The sequence below is a fragment of the Stegostoma tigrinum genome, chromosome 6 (genome assembly GCF_030684315.1).
Source record: "Stegostoma tigrinum isolate sSteTig4 chromosome 6, sSteTig4.hap1, whole genome shotgun sequence".
Classification (NCBI taxonomy): domain Eukaryota; kingdom Metazoa; phylum Chordata; class Chondrichthyes; order Orectolobiformes; family Stegostomatidae; genus Stegostoma; species Stegostoma tigrinum.
Window position 1 is genome coordinate 93,497,136 of NC_081359.1, and position 12,008 is coordinate 93,509,143.

At 38.1% G+C, this 12,008-nt stretch overlaps 1 protein-coding gene across 13 annotated transcripts in view; it reads left to right on the forward strand.

Annotated features, from left to right (window-relative positions):
* The window catches only part of LOC125453079 (inositol polyphosphate-4-phosphatase type I A), a 159,691-nt gene extending 150,263 nt beyond the window's left edge, over positions 1 to 9,428 (forward strand). For 10 of the 13 annotated variants that reach the window (XM_059646775.1, XM_048532164.1, XM_048532163.1 and 7 more), the window contains one exon: positions 5,099 to 6,841. In XM_059646775.1, the coding sequence (XP_059502758.1) occupies positions 5,099 to 5,279 (181 nt within the window). In that variant the 3' untranslated portion in view covers positions 5,280 to 6,841. The other 3 variants (XM_048532169.2, XM_048532173.2, XM_048532172.2) reach the window with 1 other exon arrangement.
* The last annotated feature ends 2,580 nt before the right edge of the window (positions 9,429 to 12,008 follow it).

Sequence of the window (12,008 nt, forward strand, 5' to 3'; positions counted from 1 at the left end):
ACCAGCCGTCTTTCTGGGCAAGCCCAGGTGAAGGGTCAGCCCGCTACCTTCCATGCAACGCCCAAGGGACTTGGGCTCTCGAGCCTGCCGTTCTGCATGTAGCCAAGAAGCCTTGGAGGGATGGCGGATTAAAATGTGTCCAGAGACCTCTGCACCGATCTCTGACCGAATTTTAGATCAGGCCTGAAGATTTTGGGAAGTCGACCAGGAAATCACCAAAGTATCGAGAAATCCGCTAAACTGTCTCTTGGCCTGATGTGTTCATCCAGCTCCACACTTTGTTGTCTCGGATTCTCCAGCATCTGCAGTTCCCATTATCTCGAATCTAAATTCTTACTTTGCCTTTGCCTTCACAAAGGAGCACACAATTGACTTAGCAGAAATGATGGGAACCATAGGGTTTATTGGGACGGAGAACTGAAGCCGTTCTGCATTAGTAGAGAAATGGTGTTAGAAAAATTGATGGGATTGGAGGCCAATAAATCCCCAGGACCTGATAATCAACATCCAGAATACTTAAGGAAGTGGCCTGAGAAATAGTGGATGCATTGGTGGTCATCTTCCAAAATTCTTTAGACTATGAAAAAGTTTCTTCAAATTGGAGGGTAACTAATGTAATCATGCTATTTAAAAAGGGTGATAGAGAGAAAACAAGGAATTATAGACCAGTGAGTCTGACATGGTAATGGGGAAGACTATAGTCCATTATCAAGAGTTTTACAGCAGAGCATGTAGAAAACAGTTCTAGAAACTATCAGCATGGAAGTGAAACCATACCTGACAAATTTACTGAAATTCCTTGAGGATGTAACTAGTAGAGTTGATTGGAGTGACCAGTGAATGTGTCGGACTTTCAGAAGGCTTTTGACAAAGCCCCATATAAAGGATTAATGTGTAAAATTAAAGTGCATTGGGACAGGTAGAAAATTGGTTAATGGGCAGTAATAAATTTGTCATTTTCTCAATGACATGCAATAACTAGTGAGACTCCACAGTTATCAATATTAGGACCCCAGCTGTTTACAACATAGGATAATGATTTAGTTGAGGGAGCTAAGTTTAATATCTCAAAATTTGTAGATTACACAAAGCTAGATGGAAGGGTGAGCTATGTGGAGGATACGGAGATATTGCTGTGTGATTTTGGACAGGCCGAGAGGGTGGGCAAATGCAGTAACAATGTGAACAGATGAAGTTACCACTTTATTAGCTAAAGCAGAAAGGCAAATTATTTGAATGGCTGTAAATTGACAGAGGGGACTGTTCCATGAGACCTGTGTATTCAGTGTGTACCAGTCACTGTAGTTTTTGAGTGCAGCTGCAGCAAGCAGTAAAGAAGGTCGCCTTAATGAGGTTTTGAATACAGGAACAAGGATGCCTTGCTACAATTATACACAACATTATCAAGGTCACACCTAGAATGTTGTGTGCAGGTTTGGTTTCCACATCTGAGGAAGGATGTTCTCGCCATAGAGGGAATGCAACAAAAGTTTATCAAATTGAATCCTGTAGTAGCAGGGTTGATGAATGAGGTAAGGTTGAGTTGGTTCGGATTGTATTCACTGGAATTTAGAAAAATTAGGGATATCTCCTAGAGACCTGTAAAATCCTGACAGAACAAAGCAGATTAAATGCAAGGAGGATATTCCCTATGGTGGGGGAGTCCAGAACCAGGGGTCATAATTTAAGGATAAGGGGTAAATCTTTTAGGGCTGAGAAGAGGAGAAATTTCTTCACCCAGGAAGCACTGAGTTTATTGCATTCACTGCCACAGAAGATGGTTGAGGCCAGAATATTATCTGGTTTCAAGAAGGAAGTGGATATAGCTCTTGTGCTAAAGGGGATCAAGGAATATGGGGGGAGAATGGGACTAAGGTATTGAGGTCAATGAGCAACCATGATCTCAGAAGGCCAGAACAGGGTTGAGGGAACGATTGGCCTACTCTGTCATGCTGCCATGTTTCAGACTGTGCCTTCACCTTGTCTGCTGTAGAACTTGCATGGAAGTAGCTACCCTGGAGCACTGCCGAACTTTTATCTTCTAGCACAAAAACAGAAATTTCTTTAGAAACTCAGCAGGTTTGTTGCCACCCATTGAGAGAGAAAACAGAGCCTACGTTTCTAGTCCATAGTCCTTTCTTCAGAACTAGGAGCTAAGTAGTAAAGCTGAAGAAGGGTCATCAGACTCAAAACGCAGGCTCTACTTTCTCTCCACAAATGCTGTTCCATCAATTTTTTTCTTTTGTTTCAGATCATTAGCATGCATTGTTGTTTGTTTTAATTTATTTTCTAACCGTTGTTTCCTTGCATTTTCACTTATTCTCTGCCTTCCACTTCAGTTTTGTTTTAGTCCCAATTAAATCTACCCTCTGGTCTACTTCCATCTGTCAAACTAATTTAAACCCTCCTCAGCCGTACTAGCAAAATATCCCACAAGGGACTCAGTCCTGCCTCTGTCGGGCACATCCTGTCCAGACTGCATAGGTCCCGTCTCTCACAACCAGTCTCATTGTCCTAGTGGTCTAAAGCCAAACCTGAGCATCAACCTTTCAGTTGTGCATGTATCTTTCTTGCCCTCCTCTTCAAATAATCACTTTAATGTTACTGGATGTATTCCAGAGATTACTATTTTGAGGTCCTGCTTTGTAATTTTCTACTTGGCTCCTGATTTCTGACTGTAGGCCCTTTCTATGTTGGTTCCAGTGTGGACCATAACAGTTGGCTATTCAGTATACTACCCAACTAGTAGTATACTGCAGCTGCTCAGGAGCCTCCTTATGCTGGCACCTCATGAGCAACACAGCATCCAGAGAATAATGCTTGTGATTGCAGAAATGTCTGTCTGTTATGTTGAATATGGCGTCAGCTATAACTTTTTGGCCCATTAGATTTTCCTTGTACTCCCCTGTGCAGATGAGTCACCTGTGATGTCATTGGACCTAGCTTTAGCAGCACTCCCCAGATGAGCCATCACTGTAATCACTGTGCAGAACTGAACATTGGGTGGAGAATGGGATGCATCTGGAGAACTCCTGAACTACTAGCCTGGTCCTTTTTGACTATCTGGTGGCCACCCATTCCATCTCTCCCATGCATATTTTTAAATTGCAGTGATCGCATGTATAAGTGAGCTGCCCATCTTTTGGTACAGCCTTTGATTGGGGTAGAGTGTGGTTTTAAAGCCACCTCTCTATGCAATGTTTGACAATCTTGGGCAGCTGGGATATGTGTTAGTGTTGCCGGTCAGAAATCCAATTTAAACTGGCTGTTGCCTTGGCAGATGCTTATTAATACAGCGATGGGGGAATAAAAAGTACAGGATGAGTGTGGTACAGCACCATTTTATATCAGAAGCACAGCTGCATAGTGCCAGATGAGAGCAGTGTATCAATTTCTAGTCGTCTTAATTTGGTGCTTCTAACAAGTTAACAGCTGCTTTGCCATCGCTCTGTTGATTCTGTAGAAACATGAACTTGAGGCCATTTAACCCCCCCCCCCCCCCACCAAAAGAATGGTGGAATATTTGTCCTTGCCTGAAGGTTTACCAATGACTCATTAACTTTGCAAAGGTTTAACTTCATATTGTCCATTCTACAGCTGCATGTTTGTGGAAAGTTAGTGCAGAAAGAAAAATAAATGAAATAGAGGATTCTGTCTTTTTCCCCCAAAATCAGATGACATTAAATTACTGTTGAAAGCAAAAAATGTAATATTTAATTCCAATTTTCCATCAGTATTTTTAATTTAAATTGAATTGGAAGCTTCAGAAATTTGAAAACAGGGAAATATCTTGATAAACTGGAAGGCCAAGCCTAGGTGTAATTTTAGTTAATCTGATTTAGTTTATATGAAAAAAAAACTCTTCTGCAGTTTGCTCTTATTCCATTTGCTCAGTTCACAACAGCAGTGAAGTTGCTTGTTACTTGTTTATAAAAGCTATATGAATGTGACTAAAATTAAGGAATTGTGTGTGAGCTTTTTGGTTTTTTTGGTCATTTATGCAGCATTCATCAGTTTTGTTTTATATATTTTACAAATGTCATTAACATGAAATCCTTTAAATAGCACTCAGATACTGAAAACGTTTCAGCACTAATTAGCAATATGTTCTAAATTTGCTGTATGTTTCAAAGAAAGGATAAGAACACAGTAAATGGCCCAACACTAACTGTGGTTGAACCCTGGTTGCAGTCACTGATGTTTTAAAGTTAGTTTTATTGTGTGCCTTGTGTCAAAGCCTTGTCTCAAAGTTTCTTGTTTTCTTATCCTTTCTCTGTTTACCTGTTATTTAATCCTGTCTCACCTAAATATTTCAGAGATGCTTTTAGTTGGTGTTCTAAATTTCTCCAAATAAATGATTGCCCTTTATTTGAAGAAACAGTCTAATCATAATAATCTAACAGTTATATAGAGTTAAGACTCACGCTTAAATTCCAGTCTGTTCAAATTTCCTATATTTGTGATATTGGTATCATAAATATGGAATATTTCCAAATTCACTAAGAAAGTTTAACACCACTCTATGAATAGCTTACTGTTATGCAAGAATATTGCCTTCTCTTATTGTACAAATATGTTATTGGGACTACAGGGAAATTTCCAGATGGACTATAAAGCAACTTCAATTCTGTGCCAACTTTGTATAAAATTTTCCCTTTGAAGGTGAGAAAGGGCTAAATACAAGGATGGTTATTCACGTTCAGTTTGCTTGTACAGTTTAAGCATGACCAGGCATGATGGTGCAGCATGTATTTGATGCATACAGACTGAACATGAGAAACCATTGTCATTCTTCCTGAATTTTCAACTTTTCTCTTTTTTTTTCTCCTTTTTCACTCTTTCCCTTTCTAATGTGTTACTTTGGTCACTCTTCTTTTCATTTGCTGGTTTTGGTGCTTTCTTTCTGAATTATCGTGCACTTTGTATTTCTCTACTTGAAAAAAAAACTTGCCCCTTCTCTCCTGTCCCTCTCCCTTTCTGTTTGAAATATTCTCATCTATTCTTTTTCTGCTGTGTTTGCTGCATGTTTGTTTTGCTTTCTTCCACCTTCCCAACCCTCTTGCCCCTCTGCCATTTCCTACATTTTCCCTTTTCACAGCATTGGAACCCGGGAGGTAGTCACACAGAAGAACTTGAGTGGCTTGGTGCCTATCCGTGATTGCAGGCTTGACCCCAGCCTCCTCTATTCGATCCCTTTACTCGCTCTTAGCCCCAGTTTAATGATTGTATGCGTCTTTCTGAGCCTGGCTTATCTGCTGGCCAGATTTCGATGCCAATGAAGAGAAGCCATTTTTATAAAAAGTTTTTTTTTAAAAAAAGACAGGACAAGCTTAGTTACTTGTTTCTGAAAAGCCACTGAATGGAAGGATGTGCAATAGAATCGTCCACCGTAAAATATGCCTTACCAATGTTGAACTTTACACTGTACTTTGTATATATTTTATCAAGGCTTACAATATAAAATGTATGAAAAATTCTATCAACTGTATACATTAAAACTCTTGTAATAGAACCATGATCAGTACCTCAGTTTCTTGAAATATATCTAAAGTGAAAGGACAGTGTATATGCTGTATTTTCAACTTTATTTAAGCCTTTTTTATACATTCTAGTGCAGTCATAATTTTTGTTAGTTGTTGTGTGACTCTTCTGTTGTAATTTTTTTGTGTTGGGTTCTGAAACTACGGCACTTTCTTGGATGAAACCGCATAAGTGGTAAAACCTTTTCAAAACGGCTTATCTGTATTTAACAGAATAAAATTGTATTTAAAATTATTTTGAAATATATTAACCTTTTAAAATGTATGTTGGCCAGTTTTGGGATAACTTGCTTCGTGAATTGCATAACTTGCTTACACAAATGCTTTGTCATTTTAAAAAAGTCTGTTCACACATTTGAGCAGACGTTAACTAATTTGCTTGCGTAAAAGCGAAAGATCTGTTGTACTGCATTCTGCTTCTGCCTTATAGCACACCCATTTAGCCTATATTAGTAGATAACTCAATAACACTTTAAGCTTGGCTTGAATTTTGTGTAGTGTTACAGAGAAAGCGCAGGGAAATGGGACTAAATAGATAGCTTTCCAAAGATCCAGCTTTTGAGCCTGTTGACTGCCTTATGCTGTATGATACATGAGTAAATGCCCTATGCAGTGATTTGCACTTTAGTTTTCATTTCAAGAAATGTGATGTTCTTCCCATTAATCTTCTGAACATTGTTTCATGGATGCATAAATGCCTTCTGTGCTCTGGTTTCTGCTTATTTTGGCACATAGCAAAAATCATCCCTATAACCTCCCTGGTCTATTGTTCATATCCACACTCGTCAGAGCAATTACCCATTCAACATAAAATGCACATGCAGTGAATGCATGGAGCAGTTGATTTGGAAGATAGCTCCTCTTTTCTGGTAGCTCTGTCCTATTGAGTTGAGTTGAATTGAGCTGCCAGTATTTCAAGTAAGGTTCACAAATCAGCAAATTTGTAGTGTTTATAATCACCTATAATATTTCAACTGCAATTTGTAACTTGGAGTGTGAGCATAAGTGCTTGATACCAAGTTACAACAATGGTTAAGTCTGAAGAGGAGTCTCAGTAAAATTATTCTGGGTGTGTTATAATCAGATTCAAATTTAACTTAAAATTTGTCTCTTTTTTAAAAACAACTCGTGCATACAAATCTGGCAATTTAATAATAGTCTGTGAATCTCATATTACATAATCACCGCATACCATTCTGTTGCCTCTTTTATTAACAAAATACACATCTTACCATTGTCTTAAGTCTTTTTTTGTATCATTTTTTTTTCTTTGCTTCTATCATTCTCTGTACTTGTTTCTTCCCCAGCGAGGGATGTCGCCGAGAAAACACGATGAAGAATGTTGGATGTCGCAAGTACGCATTTAATATTCTACAATTGAAGGCTTTTCCAAAACATTACAGACCACCAGAAGGAACGTTTGGAAAAGTCGACACTTAAAAATAGGAAAAAGACCTTAACCAAATGTGACTCTGACTGCTCATTTCTAGTCATAGTTGTGGGGCTTTTACAATGAAACATACATAGTAAAGATAGCTGTCAACCAAAAAAGAGTACTTTGTTGAACAGTTAAATGTTTCTTGAAGACGTAAATGTTCCACAATCGCCCAATTTGGTCTTTTTCCTCTGCATATGTAGCGCATGCTCTTTGGCTAGTTTGTCAATATGTAATATAGTACATGATAGTGTAGATTGTGGAACTGCCATTTAATATCAATTTTTGTTTAAATAACAATTGAAGCACACAGGAAGGAAATGTCCTTTAGTGAAAGCAGGACACAATGGTTAGACATTAACTATTATTGTAGAGCTGAGAGTAATCGGTTCCAATTCTGTGCACGTTTGAGGTGGCTTACTAGGTAAGAGTTTTAGTTTTGTGTTTTACAAAAAACGTGTCAGACAGGACTTGAAGGTGCGTTTTTCAGTGCTTTTGGAAATGATTGAAAACTATTTGCTTGAGCTTTCCAATTCACAGTGACCAATACAGATGAACCAAAACATTGTGCATTGTGTTTGCAGTTCTGGAAGGAGAAAAGGAGTTTTTTTTCTCTTGCTGAAAATTCATGCTGAAGTTTCCAAATTTCAAAAGCCTTTGAACGTGAAAGAAATAAGAAAAGGACATGCAATTCATTGACGCTTGTCACTGTGCATACCCCAGCTTCTCTCACATTAGTAACATTCAAATTTGCTTTAAATGTTTTGCAACCACTTTTGTTTCTGCAACCAGCTCCCCCTATACTCACTGCTCAGTAATTATTTGTTAGCCATAACCATAAGTCTGTCCTTGTGGTTTAATAATAAATCCCTGACCCCTTGCCATATTTTGTTTATCTTCTATAGAGACTTTTTTTCTGGCTTCATGATAATATTGTAATTTTTTTGACTGTGAGCTCAGCTATAATTTTACCTTGACTATAAAGGAAGGAATGTATATTAAAATAATTTGTTTAAACGTAGCATTTTGATCAGATCATTTGTATTTTCATGCAACTTGATTAATTTTAAGACAAATGGTTGTCGCAGAGCATTTTTTTGTTTCCTTAAGGTGCCCTAAAATACATCTGGAAATTTGGAATTGTCTAAGTACAGCTCACCAGGGCTTATTGAAGAGCTATATAATTTAAGTATGGTTTGAGTTACACTCTGGTCTGTGGCATCTAGAATGCCGTGCATATCTGCCAGACTCTGAACAATGGTACACATTCCAAATGTTTCTGTGTAGGTATATGCAATTAGATAAATATGGAAGTTAATATTGTATGAATTTCTACATTTCAAGGCACATGCCTGCACTAACATCCGTTCTCCAAAGTAGCCTTTGGTCCTTGTATATAACACCCTAATAGATTGTGTAAAATGCTTTTTCATTGCACTGTTGATTTTTAAGGGAGTGGCACAATTTATTTATAAGGTTTACAGAATTTTTAACCTTTTTTTATGTTGAACATGTTTTTTGCTGTTTTACATGATGCACAAGAAGTTGACACAAAATTTTACTAAGCAAATTGCGCAGAAGGGTATTGTAATTATTTTTTTCTTTTACCATTGCTCGTAAAGTATTGCATTTCATGTAAAGATTCTCTCCATTTACGACATGGAACATAGGATTAAAAAACTACACTAACATCACTAGAAGACCAATCAGTTATAATGAATTTCTAAACTGCTCTGCAGGTCAAGTTTGCTCACTTTAGTTTTGTTTAGTTTCTCATTAGGGCGATTTGTGTAACATTGGAACCTTTTGTTTCAATTCAAAAGCATCAAGCAAAAGTTTCTATTCTTAAGTAGAAAATGGTCTGTTTGGAAAGCTATTAAGGTCTTAGTTGAGAATATTATAATAAAAGAAAACTAAGTTGTACTTGTACACAGTTTATTATGTTGTAAAGTTTGCCAGTTCTGTAAATTGATGTGTAATGCATATCACAGCCATGTTGACTTGGGGATGCAGTTATGATTTAAGTCAACTTTTTAATGTATATAATGTATATGGACAACCATTCCGTCCAAAACTGTTCATGTTCCATGTAATCTTTTTGCAAATTTTATTTATTTATGTTTGCAGTATTCATACTGTTTACAGCATTTTACCAATGGAATTGTTTTTTTTCCGGTGATCACTTAGATTCATGTAAGCTGTATAATGTGCTTCTGCAAGTGGTATGAAATATTAAAAGGAAACTGACAAATTGCTTGTGTTCAGTTGTGTGTAAGACATTGTTATATCACACAATTAGTTGCAAGTATTTCCAGATAAAATGTTCTCATCTGATCTTGTATTTGCATATGTTTGAGTATTGAGGTCGGGTACTATTGGGTTGGCCAATGATGCCTTGCACTGGCAAGACTGAACTTGACCAGAATGATACTGTAGGTAATGTCAACATTAAATCACTTCAAACAAGTATTAACTTATTATCTCTGTCTACAAATGACTTAATTTGACTGAAATTAACATTTTTATTGTCATCCACCATAACATTCACTACAAGGGATGCATTGTTCATTTTTGACATTTTCTAACACTCAAGGTTTAATTTCTTATTCTGAAGTTGACTGAGAAAAATAGTCATTTTCTAATGTGAGCCATAATGTTGAGTATTGCTTAATACCTGAGCAGGAAAGAAAGGAATGTTACTGCCTGGTTGAACCCTGTCCTCACTAACATACACCAATCCATACATTGCAGCTATAGTATGTGATCAGTTAACTTAAGGTTGTTACTAAGCCCAAAATAAATCCTTAGACTTTAAAGTCATGGTACAGGAATGCATAAAACAACTAATCTAGTCATCTAAAATACTTCTCTGATTTTTAGACAATTAATTTAAGAGGTGATAAGTTCTCTAAAAGTTGCATTAAGCAAATAACCCACTATACCTGGGGCAGTACGATAGCTCAGTGGTTAGCACTGGTGCCTCTCAGCACCAGGGACTTGGGTTCGATTCCGGCCTCAGGCGACTGTCTGTGTGGAGTTTGCACATTCTCCCTGTGTCTGCATGGGTTTCCTCCAGGTGCTCCGGTTCCCTCCCACAGTCCAGAGATGTGCCGGTTAAGTGGATTGACCATGCTAAATTGCCCATGGTATCCAGGGATGTAGAGGTAAATTGGATTAGCCATGGTAAGAAAACGCAAGGTTACACAAGATAGGATAGGGGGTGAGCCTGAGTAGGATGCTCTTCAGAGAGTAGGTGTGGACTTGTTGGGCCGAATGGCCTGTTCCAACGTTGTAGGAATTCTTTGACTTTACAATTTACAAGCTGTCTGTTTTGTTTTGTGTAACCTAATTCTTAGATTGAGTAAAGTCAGAAGTCACATGACACCAGGTTGTAGCCCAACAGTTTTCTTTGAAATCACAAGCTTTTGGAGTGTAGCCCTTCATCAGGTGAAGTGAGAGAGAGAAGCACAAGACACAGAATTTATGGGTGTGGAGATCTAGGGCAGAGTGATCAAAGAACAGTGTGTCAAATAATAAGTCTTTGCACATGAGCAGAAGTGTCAGATGTCATACGTAAGCTGTCAACAGCTGAATAACAAGTGAAGGAATGACCCTGTAATCCAATTAAATGAGGCAGAGAGATAATAACAAATGATTAAAAATAAGGTGGCGCTAAAGACAAATCAAATGACTGGAATAGCATGATGTATATAAGAGCTGTATGCAGAGAGTCTAACCAAAGTAATAAGTAATCCAAAACTGTACAAACTAATTAAAGTAACAGCACAGCGAAAAACCACAACAATCTCAGAAGTCAGATGCAGGATACGACCGTTAAAGTACTCTTAATTGTCTAGTGCCACCCCAGAGTGGAGAGACAACGTCATGTTCTTTGCAGCCTTCAATGCGTCATTGATGACAATGAACATCTTGCCAAGATCATCCATATGTCTCCACTTCTTGCCTTCAAATAACTGCCAAACTTTAGACAGATCATTGCAGCAAACTACCCAGTCATCAACTTTGACCACAACACCACACAATCCTGCCATGGCAACCTCTGCAAGACATGTCAGATCATTGACATGGATACTACCATCACACGTGGGAACACCACCTACTATGTGCATGGCAGCTGTGATGATGTCTGTCTCATATGCTGTAGGCAAGGATGCCCTGAGGCATGGTATATTGGCAAGGCCATGCAGACGCTATGACAACAGATGAATGGACACCATGCAACAATTGCCAGACAAAAATTTTCCCTCCCAGTTGGGGAACACTTCAGCAGGCAAGGGCATTCAGCCTTCAATCTTCGGGTAAGCGTTCTCCAAGGTGGTCTTCAAGATAAATGATGACGCAGAATGACCAAGCAGAAACTGATAGGCAAGTTCCCTACCCGTGAAGGCGGCCTCAACTGTGATCTTGAGTTCATGTTTCGCTATGTGACCCTACTACACTTATGTATCTGTAAAATCTGCCTCACTGTCCTGTTTTGACACCATCATCTTGATAAATTATGATATCTCCATGTTAATTAGTTTGTACAGTTTTGGATTACTTATTACTTTGGTTAGACCCTTGGCATGCGATTCTCATATGTACCATGTTATTCCAGTCATTTGGTTTGTCTCCAGCACCAACTTGTTTTAAAAAAATATTTGCAATTATCTCTTTGCCTCAATTAATCAGATTATAGGTCATCTCTTTACTTGTTATTCAGCTGTTGACACTTTATCTATGCTGTCTGACACTTTTGATCACTTGCAGAGACTTATTATTTGACACTCCATTTATACCAGTTGTATGATCTTTTGATTTCTCTGCCTATAAATTCTGTGTATGTGTGGTTCTCTCTTACTCACCTGAGGAAGAGACTGCGCTCTGAAAACTTGATTTCAAATAAACCTATTTGACTATAACCTGGTGTAGTGTGACTTCTGACTTTGTTCGCTCTAGACCACCACCAACACTTTCACATCTCAGATTGAGCATTAAGGGATAAGGAGTCAACGTGAATGGATGGTGCTCAG